At 54.1% G+C, this 19,105-nt stretch overlaps 2 protein-coding genes across 4 annotated transcripts in view; one reads left to right on the top strand and one right to left on the bottom strand.

Moving 5' to 3' along the window:
• SCN4A (sodium voltage-gated channel alpha subunit 4) overlaps window positions 1–10,580 on the bottom strand; it is a 44,051-nt gene extending 33,471 nt beyond the window's left edge. The window contains exon 1 of the mRNA XM_036837394.1: window positions 10,517–10,580. The gene's annotated coding sequence lies outside the window, so the exon portion shown is untranslated. The remainder of the gene's footprint in view (window positions 1–10,516) is intronic.
• Window positions 10,581–15,655: 5,075 nt separating this feature from the next.
• PRR29 (proline rich 29) overlaps window positions 15,656–19,105 on the top strand; it is a 5,066-nt gene continuing 1,616 nt past the window's right edge. For 2 of the 3 annotated variants that reach the window (XM_036838038.1, XM_036838036.1), the window contains exons 1-3: window positions 15,656–17,621; window positions 17,912–17,987; window positions 18,169–18,275. In XM_036838038.1, the coding sequence (XP_036693933.1) occupies window positions 17,307–17,621; window positions 17,912–17,987; window positions 18,169–18,275 (498 nt within the window). In that variant the 5' untranslated portion in view covers window positions 15,656–17,306. Of the gene's footprint in view, window positions 17,628–17,911; window positions 17,988–18,168; window positions 18,276–19,105 lie in introns of all 3 variants that reach the window. The other variant, XM_036838037.1, reaches the window with a different exon arrangement.

The following is a 19,105-nucleotide window of genomic DNA, read 5'->3' as shown; positions in this document are numbered from 1 at the left end:
GCCTAATTCTTTCTTCTGTCTCCTCCACCAGACGGAAATGCCAAGAGAGCAGGAACCATGTCTTGTCTAGGTCACCATGGCCAATCCCAGTGCTGGGCACACAGCAGACACTCAGTGAGTGGATGAGGCCTTGGATACAGATCTTTCTGGGAATAAAATGGATTCTGATACGTTTCACCCATTCATTCATCCATCCATCCATCCATCCATCCACCCATCCCTTCATTCTGTTCATAAGTCAGAACCTGAGCTAGCCCTGAGTAGGTAACAAAGATGCATCTGCTGGGCATCCTGCCTTCCAAGAGCTGATAGCTGGGGAGAAGGTGGACATGGGCACACGAAGCTATGGTACAAGGAAAAAGAAATGCCCTCCCTAAAGAAAGGAGTTGACTGTGCTATGGGAGTTCAGGTGGATGAGTGGTGACTTCCAGGCTGGGGGCAGGAAAGATGTGTCTTTTCAGTTGGGTCTCAAAGGATGAGTAAGTTGTGAGCACAGGGAAATGGAGAGGAAGGACACTCCAGGGAAAGGGAACAGCCAGAGCAAAGGCAGATTCAGGACATAGGGAACTACACTGTGTCAGTCTTTGGGGGGCATGGAATCTGTTTAGGGTTTTGGGGGAGGTGGGTTGGGCAGCTAGGCCAGAGCCTTGAAGACCATGCCTGGGGGTCTGGATTTCATCCTGCAGCTTTGGAGAGCCCCTCCCAGGGGTGGGGGGCCTGGGTGGGGCCACATGGGCCAGTATGTATGTGCCTCCTGCTCACCTTACAATGTGTCTAGAATAGGGGGACACACTGTGTTGTCTGCAGTGGCACCAGTGGAAAATGAAAGGACATCTCGGGTGTAGGCATGGTGACTTTCTGGCAGAGACAAGCACTGATAATGCCCCATGTCACTGGCTGGGTGTCTTGCTGGAAGATCTCCACATGGCCCCTCAAGTTACAACCCAGAGCAAAGAGAGCCACATGACAGCTTGACCCCTCCTTCCACCAGCCACAGATCAGTCTCTGGCCTCCACCCCAGCCTGTTCCTGAGATGTGGTGGCTGAGGGCCTGAGGGAACCTCTTCCCACTGAATTTAAGATGTTAGATACAAATAACAAATGCTGGAGAGGGTGTGGAGAAAAGGGAACCCTCCTACACTGTTGGTGGGAATGTAAGTTGGTGTAGTCACTGTGGAAAACAGTATGGAGGTTCCTCAGAAAACTAAAAATAGAACTACCATATGATCCAGCAATCCCACTCCTGGGCATATACCCAGACAAAACTATAATTCAAAAAGATATTGATACATGCACCCTTACGTTCACTGCAGCACTATTCACAATAGCCAAGACACGGAAACAACCTAAATGTCCATCGACAGATGAATGGATAAAGAAGATGTGGTATATATATATACAATGGAATACTACTCAGCCATAAAAAAAGAATGAAATGATGCCATTTGCAGCAACATGGATGCAACTAGAGATTATCACACTAATTGAAGTAAATCAGAAAGAGAAAGACAAATATGATATGATATCACTTATATGCGGACTCTAAAATATGGCACAAATGAACCTATCTACAAAATAAAAAAAGACTCACAGTCATAGAGAACAGACTTGCGGTTGCCAAGAGGGAGGGGAGGAGGGAGAGGGATGGACTGGGAGTCTGGGGTTAGTAGATGCAAACTATTACATTTATTTTTATTTTATTTTATTTATTTATTTATTTTTTAAACACTGGACTGAAATTTTTTTTTATAGTAATCTTTTTTTTTTTATATTTAAAAAAAAATTTTTTTGGCTGTGTTGGGTCTTCGTTTCTGTGCGAGGGCTTCCTCTAGTTGCGGCAAGCGGGGGCCACTCTTCATCGCGGTGCGCGGGCCTCTTCACTATCGTGGCCTCCCTTGTTGCGAAGCACAGGCTCCAGACGCGCAGGCTCAGTAGTTGTGGCTCATGGGCCCAGCTGCTCCGCGGCATGTGGGATCTTCCCAGACCAGGGCTCGAACCCGTGTCCCCTGCATTAGCAGGCAGATTCTCAACCACTGCGCCACCAGGGAAGCCCTATTTTTATTTTATTTTATTTTATTTTATTTATTTAGGCTGCACCGGGTCTTCGTTGCTGCATGCGGGATCTTTAGTTGTGGCATGTGGGCTTCTTAGTTGCAGCATGCTTGCGGGATCTAGTTCCCTGACCAGGGATCGAACCTGGGCCTCCTGCATTGGGAGCGTGGAGTCTTACCCACTGGACCACCAGGGAAGTCCCCAAACTATTACATTTAGAATGGATAAACAACAAGGTCCTACTGTATAGCACAGGGAACTATGTCCAATCTCCTGGGATAAACCATAATGGAAAAGAACATAAAAAAAGAATGTCTATATGTGTATAACTGAGTCACTTTGCTGTACAGCAGAGATTGCCACAACATTGTAAATCAACTACACTTCAATAAAAAAACAGAGAGTAAAAGAATGTTAGCGTTGCAAGGACCCGAGAGATCGAGTCCAACTGCCTCACTTTACAGATGGGGAAACTGAGGACCAGAGAAGAGTAGTGACTCCCCCAGATCACACATTTATTCATTCAACAAACATCTCCTGAGCATCTGTTCTATGCCGGGCTCTGTTTTGGGAGCCAGGGATACAGGAGTGGCAAAGTCCCTGTCCTCACTGAGCTTGCATTCCCGAGAGAGGAGGCAGATAATAAACAGGGAAGCAAATAAGATAATTTTAGAGAATGATAAATGAAAGGTTGAGCCAGGACTAAAATTCTGCTCCCTGGGCGCCAGGGCCCATTTAGTAAGTGAGAAGCTCCATCGGAAACTGCGTCAAAAAGGAAGTTTGGGCGGAAGTGGTGGGTAAAGTCTTGGGGGCCTAGAGGCAAGGGGTGGGAAAGGAAGGGTCTGGAGTCAGGGAGCCAGGCTGGGGCCAGCTGTCCACAGGCAGGGAGCCGAGGGGGAGGACACTGGAGGGTGAGGCGGCTCTTCTCTGGAGCAGGTCCAGCCCTGCATTGTCTCCCTCTGTGAGGCTGCCAGATCGGAACACCCAATTCCAGATATAGTCTGACCACAGAGAGAGGCCTTTTTTCCTTGGCCTAGACACCCATTGAATTCATTGATCCCAAGATGGCATTTACTTTTTCAGCAGCCCACTTACAGGGTGACTCTACAGTCACCCCTGGAGCTTTTCGTCATGAGCTATGGCCATATTAGATCTTCCCTGTCCTATAATTGTGCAATTGATTTTTCTCTTTTAAATCCAGGTGGACCTCAACAAAATATTAGCAAATCAAACCCAACAGTGTATAAAAAGAACTATACAACCAAATGGGATTTATCTCAGGTATGCAAGGCAGGTTCAAGATTAGAAAATCAATTAATGTTAATCTGTCACATCAACAGGCTGAAGAAAAATCGTATGATCATACCAATGAATGCAGAAAAAGGATTTGACAAAATCCAACCCATTCATGATAAAAACTCTCAGCAAACTGGGAATAGAGGGGAACTTCCTCAACCTGATAGAGAACATTTAAAAAGACCCTATAGCTAACATAGTACTTGATGGTGAGAAACTAGAAGCTTTCCCACTAAGTTCAGAAAAAAGGCAAGGATGTCGCCTCTCTCCACTCCTTTTCAATATCATACTGGAAGTCCTAGCTAATGCAATAAGACAAGACAAGAAAAGAAAACATATACAGATCGGGAAGGAAAAAATAAAATTGTCTCCGTTCACAGATGACATGATTGTCTTTGTACAAAGTCCAAAAGAATCAACCAAAAAACCCCCTCCTGGAACTAATAATGATTATAGCTAGGATGCAAGGTTAATATAAATCCAGGTGGAGGATTTTCCATCTACTTCTACTTAAATTCCCCTCATTCATTGCACTTCTTCACCTGCAGTCTTTTGTGAAGGTTTGTTGAATCTTGATTCTGCCTCTCCGTTCAAGGCCAGTCCCTCACAGCTGAGTGTCTGTGATCCAGATTGTCCCAAATTATTGGCCAAACAAGGCTCAGGACAGACACCCACCCCCCACCTCTTGCCACTATATGCTTCTAGAACTTTCTCTTCCTGGGACACCAAGCTTTCAGGGAGGGTCCTTCAACCCACCTAGCTGCACTGCATTGGCTTGAAACCCTCCCCTGCCCTCCCCTCCCACTCGCCCCCACCCCCAGGAGCCTCAGCCATGCCCCGCCAGCCTGAGATGTAAAAGCTGCTGTGAGAAACTCCCAGAAGATTGAGAATGGATGTGACCTGCCCCTCACAGCCTTCCCGTTCACTCTAGGGCACATCCCCCAGGATGCAGAGATGGTGGATAGCTAGCTGGCCTTGCTCAGGCTCCAGTCACCATCCCTCTTGCCAACCAAGCATACCCTTCCTCTCCGGTAAAGCTGCAGTCCAGGCTCAGGCTGTTTTGTTTCTCTGTGGATTAGGAGCAAAATTACCCAGAGCTGCAGCCAGCCAGTGGAGGCCCCTCCTCAAGCTTCACCTGCAGTGAGGGCTCAGACTCAGAACTTTCTGAGAGACCGAAACAGATCAAACTTTTTCTGTCCTGGCCGAGGACAGCACCGTACATCCTGGTGGCGTACTTCCCAACTTCCTGCATTTCCACTGTGGCCCAGCTCCAAGAATGCAAAATGGAGCCCTATGTCTCCCTAGTTGTAAATCTCAAGTCACAGCTTTTTCTAAGCTGGAGCAGGCTGAAGGGTAGGCATGGGAAGGGGGTAGCTGTGTTGTTTCTCTGTCAGCACTTAGGACCCCGGCCTTGGCAGGCCAGAAGCCTGGAGGAAGTCACCCCAGGTGGCCCTCCCCTCCTGGTCTAACACTCTCTGCAGAGGAAATCTGCTCCAAGAGGTCTTGGAGGGCAGCCTGGAGCCCAGTGCAGAAACCTCCGGACACTCAGGAACTCTGAGAGTTCCGGAGACCATCAGGGTCACACGGTGGGGGAGGGGGTGGGGTACCCTGGGCAAGGGCTGGGCTGGTGCTGACTGCATTTTCCAGGTGGGGCTCATTGGGTCAAAACAAGCCTCCCTTTTTCAGGCACCTGATTCAACCAGCCTGATGATTTGTCCTCCCTATGGGGAAAGAATGATCGTAGAGGCCACATTTATTTTGCCCTTACTGTATGGCAAGGTTGGCTTCCTGTTCAGGGTATTTTGTCCGCCCCTCTCCCCTCAGTCATCTCTGGCTCTGCCAATCCCCAAAGGCTCTCGAAGAACATCCTCTAGTTTTTCCCCAGCCTGCCTCCTCCTCCCAAAGCTGACTCTTTTCCTCCACCCAGAGTGCTTCTGGTCAGCTAGGGGCCTGATGAAATAAAAACCCACAAATGGGCTGTGTTGGGTTTTGTGAACCGTGCCCCTTCCCGCTAAACCCTCCCAGCTCATCAGTCGGCCCTGGAAGCCTTTTCTCCCCAGAAGCAAAGGCCAGAGAGTGGGTTTCCCCTCCCAAGACTGAGCCTTAAATCAAAGGAGTTTATCTCATCTCAAGATGTAGAATTCCAGGCCTCGGTCAGCGTCAGCTCAGGAAAGAGTCTATTTGGAGCGGGAGGGGGTTGACTCCTCTGGCCCCCAAACCTCAGTGCATTCACCTGTCATCCCGATGTGTGTGGGCCCGAGAAGTGGAGGCGTAAGAATTATTTCTTGATGCAGACCAGTCATCTGTACGTTCATTTGGTGTTTACCGCGTGCCAGGCACCGTTCCAAGTGCTTCGCATTCATCATCCCAGCTAACAAGTGGCAGAGCCAGGATTCGAATGCAGCTCTCTGACGCCAAATCCACGTGCCTCTTACTACAAACACGGCCTCCCTCTCGCCCGCCCAGTGGGGAACTGGGCTGGGCATGGCTGCCCTCCCCCAGCATGGGGCACGCCCAGGTTGAGGTCCCATCCAGTTGACCCCTGGGCTGGCCTGATCCTCACCTGTCTGTCCTCTTCAAAGGACAGACCAGAGTCCTTGGGCCAAGTCCCTGAAAGGCATGGGCTGGGGTGGGCGTCTGGCAGGCCTTGGCAGGCCCAGGGCTCAGGCTTCCTGGGGCCTCGTGTTGGGAGTTGTGAATGGTGGGGACTAGAGGTCCCCACCCGTAGTTTGGTAAAGAGCCTCTGTCGAGGTTTGGTTTTTCACTTGCACCGATCGACCCTCATATACCCCCCAACCCCCCTGCAGCCCACTCCTACACACACACACACACACACACACACACACACACACTCTCACTCATTGCTTCTATGAGTCATTTCCCAGCTGCTCCAAGGGGTGGGGAGGCTGATTAGTTCCACCCAGGCCTGGGGCTTCCTGCCCTCCGCTGGCTCGGCTCTCTCGAAGGTACCTCAGACATGGTGACCCGGGCTCCATGGATGCCCCCCTCCAACTTGTGTGTGCACCCCCTCGTACACACACATTTCTAGGCCCACCTCACCCACCCTCAGGCAGACCCACCCCCTGCCCGCAGGGCTGCTTCCCCTCACCCCTGCCTGCTTCTACGTGCGATCTCTCCCTGGAGCCGCCGGCCTCTGTTGGCTTCTCTCCGCCACGCACCCTCTCCACTCCCAGACCATGGCTGACAGGCCTTTTTCCTGCCTGAGGTCCACCCAGAGGGCAAGAAGAGGACTGTTCAAAACTGATCCTGAGCCTGGAGAATTCCAAGGCCGACCTCGCTCCCCATTCCCTCCATCAATCCCTAACCATTTGGGTAGGGTGAGTTTTGAGCCCTTCCCACTCGGACCTCAGGCCCCTGTTGGGCCCTGGGAGGTGCACAAGGCAGTAGGATGAGTGGGCTGCAGGACCCAAGCCTATAACCTGAAACCCCCAAGAAAGACTGATGGACTCTCCCGACCCGCAGCCAGCTTGGCTTTGCCACTCACTCCGAGAACTTTGTTCAACCGCAGAAACTGCTCCAGGGATGTTTTCTCACCAACTACCCTGGTGGAAGATCCTTCTCCAAAATTAGGCCAATCAAGAACTTAAAAAGCCTCAAAAAAGACGAGTCACCTGCAGCTCTTACTAAAATGTGAGCCCGGGGTGGGGGGCTCTGCTTAGCGCTTTCACAGCCCTTAAGGCAACATTTGCAAACCACAGACCCTCAAAAAATAGGCTCTGCTGTCCATATGATGAAAGGATCTCCCGATAGGAAAAAATCCACCCCCTCCCAGCTATTCAGGGTACCCAGAGCTGGATAGGGTTGTCCTACCTTCGGTCCTGCTTCCCCACCTTATAGCTCCTTCTCCCCTTCTGTCACCCGCCCCCCCCCACAAGGAGACATTTATTTCAGAGTCACAGCCTGCTAACAAGCATAATAACGAATTACTAGTTAACACTTATGTACTTGCCAAGCACTGTCCTGGGCACCTCACATGTCAAGAGCTCATGTAATCCTGACCGTGACCCTATTGTTATCACTCCATTTGACAGATGAGGAAACGGAGGCACAGAGAAGGTAAGGAAGTTGCCAAGTGTTATTTATGTAGTAAACTGAGGCTGGAAGCCCTGCTCTCGAAAGAGACCTTGGCTCTTAACCACTAAGGTATATCATCACCCCAGTCTAAACTGGATGGTGACCGTCTAGCACCTGTGGGGCAGGGGAGGGGTAGACAGGCACCTGGTTTCACGAACCAGTTCAAAAGCAGTGGGGTCTGGTGACTCTTGTGGTTTTGCCCTGTCCATTTATGCTAGGGCTTCTGGCAGAGGACAGGGAGGCCCTGCGGGTGGGGGCAGCCCGCCCTTTGAGGGGCACAGCGGCTCCCCTGCCACCCCCACTTCCTGTGGGTTCCTCAAGCCCCTCCCATTCCTCCTGCTGCCCCATTCCCCCTGCTGCCCCATTCCCCGCCCCCCCCCCCCAACACACACACAAGGGCTGTTGACTGAAAACTGCCGGGAATAAAAATAGCTGTTGCTGATGAGGCAGAATGGGGGCCAGAGCACATGAAAGGCCTGGGCAGGGGTGGTGGAGGTGGAGGGACCCTGGGATTCCCCAGCCCCATGAGCACCTTCTGATGGAGCCCTGGGGAGCCCAGGCCTGTTCCTGCCACTGCAGAGCTGGAGACCCCTAGGGCTGCCCACAGGAACCCACTGCTCCCTGTGTCCCAGGGGCGAACTCTGCCCCATGACCCAGCCCTGCACCAGCGTGAGTTCCTTCCCAGCGAGCGGGGGCCTTGGCCGCTGTGGACAGAGCCCTGGCCCCTCATCAGCCGTGTGCCCTGGGTGACAGGACCTGCTGAGTCTGAGCCTTCCCTGTAAAAGGAGTCGAGGGACAGAAGGTTTGTGTAACCTGGACTGGGGTTGTTGATGTCCTTCCCCTTCCTTCTCTCTACCTGCTCTCTGAGGCCCCTGGGCTCAGATATTTTATTTCTCTTCAATGCATCTCTCTCCTGTCACCTGGAGAGAGAGAGCCTTCCCACTCCTCTCTGTAAGGTCCAATCCCTTCTCTCTTCTCTGGCTCTGCCTCTCCCAGGAGCCTTCTCTAAACCCCACCCGTCCCTGCCATTACACTTTTCTCTGTTCTGGTGGCCAGAGTTGCCCTAAAGGCAGGGACTTTGTCAGGACTACCCCCAACATCTGGCCAGGAGTTCAATGCCTTTGGCATCAACCTCCGGGTTTCCCCTTGGTCTGGGCCTGGGGTCGGGACAGGGAAGCCGGCTGGGCAGACCTTGACACTCAGGCCAGCTTAGAGCTGGAGGTGACCTTGAATCCTGAGCTCCCACCCTGTTCAGGTGCCCAACCAGAAACATCAAGGAAGGCCAGGATGGGATGGGACCATCTAGGAAGGACCCCTAAGTACCTTTCCCAAACCCTGCTAAAATCCCAGCCAATCCCTTGAGAGATGCCTGGGATGGAGATGCGGGTGGACCCTTGGGTTATGTCTGGGCCCCTGCATCGTCCTGTACAGGTGACAAGCCTCCAAATACTAGTGCAATGGCCACAGCTGTCCACACCGCTGGCCACGGGCAGGGCACTGGGGATGACCCCAGAAGAATCTGGAGGGTCCTGAGAGAACCAGCCCTCTGTGCCCCGAACCCCAGCCCTGCACACCTGGGTTCAGTCAATGCCACCCGTGGGGTCACAGATGAGTGACAACAATGCTCGCCCGTGGCTCCGCCCCACCTCTCTGTCAGCCCCCTCCCCTCCCCAGACTAGCCAGATGCCCGAAACTTGTCTCTAGCTGCTCTCCCCCAGCTGGCTCATGCTTAGGGGCTGAATTAAATGGCCTTCAAGGATCCCTTGGGCTCTAACCTTCGGGGCTCTGAGGTGACTGATTTCTGGGCAGGCCCCCACGGCAGGCGGTATGGATGGGAGGGGGACCTGTCTAGTCTCTACCTGGAGGGCTGCCTCCCCACAGTGGGGTGCCGCGAGCTCTCGTCATGACCTGGCCCCCTGCCCTGACCCATTGCACTGAGCAGGGTGAGGGGCAGCGGGACACAGTACTTAGCTGGGTGGAGTGGGAAGGGGCTCAGGCCCTCCCTCCCCCATCAGTGCATTCTTGGAAAGCCTCAAGCAGCAACCCCCCCCGCCCCCGTCGGAGCCTTCTAGATGGGGCATCCCAAATCTTTTGAACAAATTCCCCCGACACACACACACACACACACACACACACACACACACACAGAGCAGCCCTGAAAGCACACCTCCCTCCAACCCCACGCGCCTCCAAAATATCTTCTCCGTCTCTGCTCAGCCCATCTGGCCTTCTCCGCTAGCCACTGCCCGCCCTCCCTCCCAGTGTCCTGGGCACCCTGCTCTGCCAGCAGGGAGCGGGCAGGGGGCTGCGCTCTGCCCTGGCACCGCACCCCTGCCCCCTCACCCCGGCCCTGAGGCTCCTTCTGAGTCCCCCAGAGCCCCCCTGGCGCGGTGGCCCCCCTCACGCTGGACTTTCTGGCTCCCTGTGCCCACAGCCCCTCCACCACGCGGGGCTTCTCCAGGAAAGGAGCCCGAGGGCTCCCCGGGCGGGGAGAGGCCGGGGCGGAGGGCAGAGCCCGGCTGGCCTCGCAGCCTGAGATGTGTCCTCCGCTGGCATCTCGCAGATTCCTGTCTCAGCAGAGCAAAGGAGCCGCCCGCCCCCCCTGCACCCCCACCCCCGCCCCCCCCTCTGCCGCCCCGGCCTCCTGCTCCCCTCCCCCCGCACCCCTGCCTTCTAGGCCACTGCACACAGGCCCAGCGAGTCGCTGTTTCGGCTCCTCCACCCCCCCCTCCTGAAGACACCAGCCCAGTCTCTGTCCCTTGCGTCACTCCAAGGAGCCGAGCCTTAACCCCTGGGCCACTGGTGACCAGGGCGAGGACCCCTGCTGAGGGCAGGGAGCAGGTGACGGGGCAGAGAGAGGCAAGCGTGGGGACTGAGGGTCACGGCCCGAGGAGCTTGGGCAGGGACAGCCTCGGAGCAGGGCCCGGTGTGGGCAGGAGGACAGCGGTGCCCGGAGCAAAGTGGTGACTTCCTCGGAGCCAGGCCGGGCTGGGGGCCAGGGTGCCCGGCCCCTCCGGGTGGCCTGCCTTCGGGGCGCCCGGCCCGGGCGGGGCGCGGAGGGGCGCGGTACTCACTGTTGGACGGGAGCGGCGAGCGCGGAGCGGCGTGCCCACCTCGGGCTGCGGCTGGGACTCTGGGGGACGTGGCCGGGGGGCCGGGCCGGCGGGGACAGCTGCTGCCGCTGATGTCACAGGGTCATGAGTGAAACCTGAGGACTGGGCCAATCTTCAGGTGGGAGCCTGGGCCGCGCTTCCCTCACGGGGGTGTGCTGGGCCCGGCCGGGACCGCCTGGGCCGGGGGCCCCGCTGGCCCGGAGTGGGCCACACGCGACACGCTCGCCCACCCACACGCACACGCACATGCACACGCACACGCACGCTCACTGGGGCACGCGTCTGAGCCCACACACGCGGTTCTCTCCCTCCCTTGACGAACTAACGCAGGCTCATTCTCACACGTGAATCTCCTTTCACGCTTGTTCCCAGAAGCACTCCCGGGGGACAGGCTGGCTAGCACACTCACACACTCTGTGCACACTCATGGCTGCGCTCCCCCGTCACACTCACACACGCTCAGCCACACACGGAAACCACCACCCTTCACACAGTCACACAAACGCTTCCACTGCGTGTCACCCCCATTCACACACAGGCCTGCGGCTCACACGTACAGACTCGCTCCCACGCTCACGTCAGGCTCGTGCACATATGTGTATTATTACACGCATATAGCCATACGCGCTCTCCTGCCCAGATGAGCACAGATGCCGCGTATCACAGACATTATACTTGTATCAAGTGTGTACACACACCACAGTCACGCCCATGCGTTCTTGCATTTCATGCATGTTACTTACACCCATGCGGTTGTCTGTGCCCATGTAACATGCCCCCATTCACATGTACACGGGGGCCACCTATATGTACCTATGGTCACTAGATTTTTATCAAGTAGATGCCTACCTATATACCCACACCCACATCTCACACACACACACCCATCCCCCCCACACACACAGCTGTTCAGCTGTACCACACAGCAGTCTTGAGGGTCATTTCTCCACCACCACTCCCCCACCCCTCTGGCTAGACATCTGTCCCTCAGAGGCTGGGGAAGGGGGTGTGGTAGGGGGAGGGATGAGGTTATTTAGCCCCCCTCCCCCACCTTCCACTCTGGGACTGGGGTGACCCCTAGTGGAGGTGTTGAGAAATGACCCATCTCTGCTCGCTCACCAGCGCCTGTCCCAACAGACGAGAGAATCCCTGGGTGAATCCAGAGTAACTGTCCCCCAAAGATTCCCCCAGTCTCCCACACCCATCACTGCCACCGTCTTTTCTGGCAGCCAGAGCCCTGTCTGAGCTGAGCCCAGCCCGGAGTGACCTCTGAGAGGGGCACAGGGAAGCCCCGGGGAGCGGTCACCCTCCATCCTGGGAGCGGGCTCAGTGGCGCCTCTCCTCCCAGTAGCTCTCTGTGGATCCAGCCTCAGCACTGTCGAGCCCTTCCTTGCGGGCCAGGCCTGGCTGTGGTCTGAGAAGTTCCTGCTGTGCCCGGACTTCGCACGTCTCCACCCAGTGAATCACTCACACCCTCAGAGGCATGTCTTCTAGACCAAAGTGGGAGCCTTGGTGTTTTCTCTGCAAGGTTCTTTATGCTGCTTTGCTCACTGAGCTGACAGACATTGTCCACGTAGTTGTATTGCTAATGTAATCCAGTGTCTGCTGGCCCCTGCCTCTTCTTTGCTTCTTCTGCATTCAGAGAAAAGCAAACCTTTTATCTCATATTCTTCCCAAGTTGTCTCCTTAAAGCTGCTCCCCAGGGTCCCTCTCATCACTCCCAGCCCTGCTGCAGCTCCAATTTGCTTTGCTGCTGGCCACTGTCTGGAATTCCTGGTCAGTGTTCCCTGGATAGCACACGGCTCCCTGTCTGTGGGCACTGGAGGGGAGACGGTGGGAAGCAGCTGTCATTCCCAATTATGGCTCTGCCCTTTCAGTCACTGCCTTGCCCCTGCCCAAAGCTCTATGGAGTAAGACTTTCTTTAATGAGGAATTGAAGTTATTGAAGGGAATTATAGTATACGAGGGGGCAGGGCTGCTGCATTTGGTTGTATGGGTTGTGCACTGCACAATTCTGGGCACCAATCCCATTTGTAGGCATTGCAGATTAGTATATTCAAGATGATAATTTTCTAGCAGATGGTAGCAAAATATCTAGAGGAAGGGGCTAATTTTTCTAATTTGCACAAGGTGTCATTTGGATTAAGGATGGGGATGATGGGAAAACAAAAGCTGTGTGTTAAATACGACTTTTATCCACAGCCCGAGTGGAATGAATACCTCTCTCTTGATAACAATATTCCTCCTTGCTTTGGGGAACTGCTTCCCTACCCCAAATATGTGATTCTCGTGGGGCTCCTGATTACAGGACAGCCACCTTGCCCCAGCCACGGAGATGGACATTGTCACCTAGGTCTGGCCAATCCTCTTGGCCACAGTGGTTGGTCCAAAAGCTGGATATGTGACTCAAGTGGGGCCAATTATAGTCCTTCCTGGGGATTTGTATGTATTGATTCAAAAGAAAGATCATCTCTCTCTCTGTGGGATTCTCTAAGTTTGTCTAGAGTAACTGAAGTACATCTGAAGGTGCCTGCGGTGTGTCTCCCACGAGTGGAAAAGTCTGTCTGCAGGAAGAGGGGAAAACATGCAGAGAGGGGGAGATGAAGGAGAGGGAGAGAAGGATGGAGAGAGAGAGACCTGAAGACACCTGAGTCAGTTAAACTATAAACCAACTCCATCACTGTCCTTCCCTATCACATGAGCCCCCAAAATCCCTTTTCTTTAAGCTGGTTTAGGTTGAATTTCGGTCACCCACAAGCCAAAGAATCCTGCAAAACAGAATCACCTTTCAGAAAATCTCATCCTGATCCACAGGAATTGGCTTCGTCACACCCTGTCCCAGCCCCACCACCTGGCCTGAGCAAGTCAGTTTCTTCCCTGAGTCATTCAGACCAGGGTGACTTTCTGGGAGCTTCAGCAAGTACTCCCCCATGGTTGGTGGCACCCCAATTTCCAGGGAGTCCAGGAGGGGAGGGTTCTGGACTCCATCCCATAGCTCCATTCTGATGGGGTGGGACCTTGAAACTGGGTCCCCACCACACGGCATCCCATTGGTGTGATCTATGTGTTTATAAGTCCCCAAAGTACCACCAGGGGCCTTTTGGATAAAACCCCACACACACATCTCACAAGGATAACCATGATTTGCAGAAATAGTATAGTCAGAGCCTCCAAGCAGAAAAATGGAATTTCTTTGTTGTTATAATTTCAAGGCTTCTCCCCACAAATCCAGTTAGACATGAAATTCTGCAAAGCAGTATTTAGCGCCTCTCTTTCAACCCTCATATTCTAACTCCTTCCAATTTGTGCCTTTTTAGGAAATGGGTCAAAAAAAAGAGACTGCTACTGGGTCAGTCTCTCTCTGCTCAGCACTTCCTCATCTGTACCACACAGACATTCATTTCCCCTTGAATTCTTTTTTTTTTTTTTTTTTACTACTTATTTATTTGGCTGTGCCGGCTCTTAGTTGCAGCACGCAGGATCTTCGTTGTGGCATGTGGGATCTTTTAGTTGAATCTTTAGTTGCGGCATGCAGGCTCTAGTTCCCTGACCAGGGATCGAACCCAGGCTCCCTGTACTGGGAGCGCGGAGTCTTAACTGCTGGACCACCAGGGAAGTCCCTCCCCTTGAATTCTTAAAAAGACCCTTTTCTCTACATTTCCATCTAAGGAGGAGAGGAGGGAGCCTTTTTTCCCCTTCCATGGTTTTTAATTTTTTTTTTTATTATTATTTATTTATTTATTCATTCTTGGCTGTGTTGGGTCTTCGTTTCTGTGCAAGGGCTTTCTCTAGTTGTGGCAAGCGGGGGCCACTCTTCATCGCGGTGCGCGGGCCTCTCACTGTCGCGGCCTCTCTTGTTGCGGAGCACAGGCTCCAGACGCGCAGGCTCAGTAGTTGTGGCTCACGGGCCTAGTTGCTCCGTGGCATGTGGGATCCTCCCAGACCAGGGCTCGAACCCGTGTCCCCTGCATTGGCAGGCAGATTCTCAACCACTGCGCCACCAGGGAAGCCCCTTTCCATGGTTTTTAATGACTGCAAACTCTTCCTTGGAGTGAATTACTTCCATTTGCATAACCATTTCCCTACTATGGGACATTGGGTAACGTTCAACTTTCAACTCTTAAAAATAACACTGCAATGAACACATACGAGTAGAAATCTTTTTCCACGTCTAGCTTATTTCCAGGAATAGATTTACCAAGGCAACAGGGAGGATTTTCGGTACATATTGTTTTGGGGACACTAAAACAAACAAACAAACAAACAAAAAACCCAAAACAAAAAAGTGAAGATGCAAATAAGAGTCTCCACTGAGAAGAATGGAAAGGGATTAGGTGGAGTGTTCAACACCCCAAAGAAAATAATAGTAGGCAGGGCAAGTAGCCAGAAAGGCACCTCCTCCACTGTTGGACTGAAGTTAGATCTGTAAGCAAAATAACGTTGCCAGATAAGTGTGTGGTTTTCCCATTATTCAAAGGGCAAATGCTTCAGTTTCCTTTGACACCTCTAATTGGATACCAGAAGCCAGGTAGTTTTTATCTCAACCCTGTCTTCCAAAATACAGGTAAGTCTCATGTAGGGTTAACGTGCAATCTTATATCTGAGGTATTGAAATGATCACCTCTTCCTGCCTCTTTCCTACAGCCACCTCCAGCCTGCTCTGAGCTTCCTTTACAGGGAAGGAAGGTGGCCTCCTTGCTGGCCTCCCTGCCTCCAGCTTTGCCTCCGTTCAATCCATGGACCATTATACTCCCAGACGAATGTTCTTCCATGTCGACTTCGGTATTTCACGTCATTGAACACAAATTTATCAGAGAGCTGCTAGAATAGCTTTTCCCAGGAGTTAGCAGCAGCCTGGGCAGCAGAAATGGTGAAAGTGGGAGACCGGTGTCTTAGTTTGGATTCCCCCAAAAGTAGAGCCTGAGACAAGGATTTGGCAGCAAGAAGTTTATTTGGAAGGAGATCCCAGGAAGCACTGTGAGGGTGTGGAGAAGTGGGGAGGCTGGCGGGTATGGGCAGCCCTGACAGCTTCTCTATAATTGCCCCTCTCTCTCCCTCCCTCCCTCTTTCCCTCTCTTTCTCCGCCCCCCCCACCACAGATGCACATATATACATATAATTTTTAAAACAAAAATAAGATCTTACTATGCTTTCTGATTGTTTTGCTTGACTCTCTTGGACATCATTCCACATCAGTAGATATATTCTATACCAAAATTGTCAGTGGCGGAATAGTATTCCATTGGGAGGACACATCCCATCAGACATTTGTTGTTCTTTCTAATTCTGGTTGACATAAACAAAGATATGACAAACAAGATAAATCTTTCTAAAATGTGGCTGTGCACACGTCATCCCCTTATTTCTCTCCTGCTCAAAACCCACCAAGAGCTTCCCATTACCCACATGGCAAAGCCTCACTTCTATAACTTGGCCTTTGGGTCTGTCCTGTGTCTGCCTGGAACTTCCCTCTGCCCAGATCCCCTACCCTTGCCAGGCAGTTTGGGCCACTGGATCTTTACAGGCCCTGTCCATTCCCGCATCTGCACCTTTGCTCTGGCTGTGTTCCCAGCCTGGGCTGCCCTCTCCCTCTCACACCACTTGGCCCCATCCCAAGGGTCTCCACCTCCTTCAGAACTCCACCCTTCAGTGACTGAGTCTTCTCTTTTTCATGATCCCTTCTTGTATGGTTCACTCAGAAGGCACTTTGCACAGTCTTGTATCTTTGCTCTCCTTTCAGGGGAATTTTTCACTTCCCAACAACGCTGGAACCAGCGAGGATACACTACTGTGTCTACAGTGCTCAGAAGGGCACCTCGCACACACAGGCACCTCCTGGGTCAAAGTTTGCTGATGGTGAGCGCAAGGATTGGTTTCATCTTTCTCCCTGGAATGAGGGTGGAGATGGAAAGACGCGCCTCTGTGTCCTTCCCACTCACTGCGGGCCTGTGCCCACAGTGCCCAATCTCAGCTTGATGATGGCTGTCAACGCCATAAGACCCACGGGGACAGCTAATGCAGCACCCACAGTCCCCATCTCCTGGAGACAGGGACGAAGGTACAAAGGAGGAGGTGGGAATGGTCTTTCTGGCTCTAGGCACCAGGACTTCTGGGAAGGGGAGCTGAACAGGAGTGGAGGGTGGGGGAAGGCCACTCTGGGGTGCTAATCCCAGCTTCCTGTCTGGATTTTCTTCGACTGCTGCTCAGGGCCTATCTTAGGATGGTCACAGCTGCCGAAATAGATCTCTCCCTTCACCTGTTCTTAAGCAAAGAAGACCTCGATAACTTCCTGTTGAAAGAATGAAAGCTTTGGTAATTTTTCCGGGATGAAGGGCAATAATGGGGTCACTGATGTTAAACTCCCCAGACTTTGCCACCTCTTTGGAGCAGTGGCTCCCCTTGACCAGGAACCGGGGAGCAAACAGGGGCCAGCCTTTTCCGTAAACTTGGTTGGTGTTTCCTTCCTTGGTGGCCTCCAGAAACCACTCTTGGCCCGCAGGACGGCCCTCTGATTCAGAGTGACAGGGAGCAAATCCTTTGCCCTCCTCATTCACCTGCCCCTTGCCCCCAAGCCTGCTCCAACAGAATTCTCTACTCCTAACTCATCATCCTAGTCAGCTGGGCACTGGGCCCCAAAAACCAAGTGTCCGAATTGGGGCGGGCCTCCCCAGCCACTCACGCGTTCACTCAACAAACTCGGCCCCCCAGGCTCCGTGCCGGGGATGCCCCAGGCTGCGAGGTACAGCGAGGGATGCGCCGTGATGCCCAGGCAGCCACGGCGCGGGGGGTTGGATGTGGACATCTGGGAGAGAGTTGGGCCTCCGGGGGTGGGGGTGAGGGTCCTCGGGACCCCTCGTCCCTAGAGGTGGAGAGAGAAGAGCAGGAGGCGGCGACGAAGGGCGAACGTCCCAGGCACCGGAACGCTGGCGGGACCTGCGCATGCGTAGGAGGAGACTTTGGCGTCGCCCAGCGTCGTCAAGGTAACCCTGATCCGCTGCAGCTGGCCATGGCCTCAGGGACTGGAGGGAGCTGGGGTCGTCCCCCCGCACAGACTGTAGCCCCGACGGTGAAGGTTGAGTCGGGGACCAGAGCCTGCCTTTACCTGGAAGGCCTTGGGGGCGGGGTGGAGGGGTGGGCTGACTTGGGGAGCTGTCCCTGGAGGGTCCGAACCCTGGAGGAGCGGGGGTGGGTGAGGAGAGCGACCCCAGCCAGAGAGGAAGAGACTTGACAGGGAGGCCATGGGCGCGCGGAGGGGAGAAGCTCCTGCGAGGTTAGGGAAGCGACTCACGGCGTGGGGAGCGAGGGGGGTCCCCATCCCTTCCCCACCTAGCCTGAGTCTCCCCCTCCCCCCCCCAGCCCTGGGTGACCATTCTGCAGCCCCTCCTGTGGGCCATCCCACCTCCGTCCCCACAGCCGAGCCGCGTGAAGGAAGGTGAGACTCCGGGATCTCCCCACTTTGTACCCCACTCTGCCCGGCACATTCTCTGGGTGTCCTTGCTGCACCCCTCCTTCCCCCGCCCTCCCCCCGGAGCTGGAGTTGGGGGAAAGGCCCTGGGGTCGGGGCAAGGGCAGGGGGAGTTCTGGCGCGGGCCTGCTGAACTCCCGTCCCCTAGACCTGCTGGAACTGATGATGCTGCAGAACGCGCAGACGCACCAGCTGCTTCTGAGTGGCCAGGTGGCAGCGGCGCTCAACCAGGGGCTTGCCTGGTCCGGCCCGCAGGTGCGTGGGCTGGAGCGGGGGGAGTGGGGGTGGGCTACCAGGGCTGCCCGCCTGCAGGGCCAGAGGTGGGCATCCATTTAGGGTTCCCCCCACCTTGAGAAAAAGGATCAGGCAACAGAGGAGCCAGAAGCCAGCCCCCATCTATCTGGCTAGGTCTGTTTGGCATCTGTTATGTGCCAGGCCCCCGTGTCAGCCTCCATGGAGTGGAGGTAGCGGGTCCCCAAATCCAGACCACTCAGGTCTTGTTTTCAAGGTTTCCCTGCAGTGCATCCCCCATCGGACTTGAAGACCCAGGAGGGCAGGCACCATTGTACCCTGGGCCTGCAGTGTGCCTGATACTTATTAGGGGTTCAATTGCTATTTGTTGAACAAGTGAATGAATAAATGAATGACTATGAATACAAGGCAACTTTGGCTGTGACTGGCACAAAGTGTGAGGGCCACCTGGTTGGGGCATGAGGAACATCTCCTTGGAGGAGCAAGTGGCCTTAGAACCAGCCCTTGAAAGCCAGGTAGGATTCTGATGCTTGCAGGAGGTGAGGGGTGTGTCCACCATCTAGGTGGGCAGGGGCAGAATCAAGAGACGGAATGGAGGAAACCCTGTGTATATGTGGGGGGGGGGGGTGTAGGGGGGAGGTGATGGGTGCATGGGAGGGGGAGGAGCTCTAAGGCCGAGCCTTATTCAGCCAGCAATGGGCAGCCTGAGACGTCCGGAGGGGTGACAACTGGGTGGTGAGAGGATGCCTATCAGCTTGGAGGGAGCGGAGAGAGATTCACGGAGGGGCCGGTCAGAGGAGTCGAGGCAGAGGGAGACCCTGAGGAGCTGCTGC

This window comes from Balaenoptera musculus, chromosome 20, assembly GCF_009873245.2.
Source record: "Balaenoptera musculus isolate JJ_BM4_2016_0621 chromosome 20, mBalMus1.pri.v3, whole genome shotgun sequence".
Lineage (NCBI taxonomy): Eukaryota > Metazoa > Chordata > Mammalia > Artiodactyla > Balaenopteridae > Balaenoptera > Balaenoptera musculus.
The sequence above is the reverse complement of the archived record's forward strand: the minus strand, read 5'-3'. Positions and strand labels throughout refer to the sequence as shown.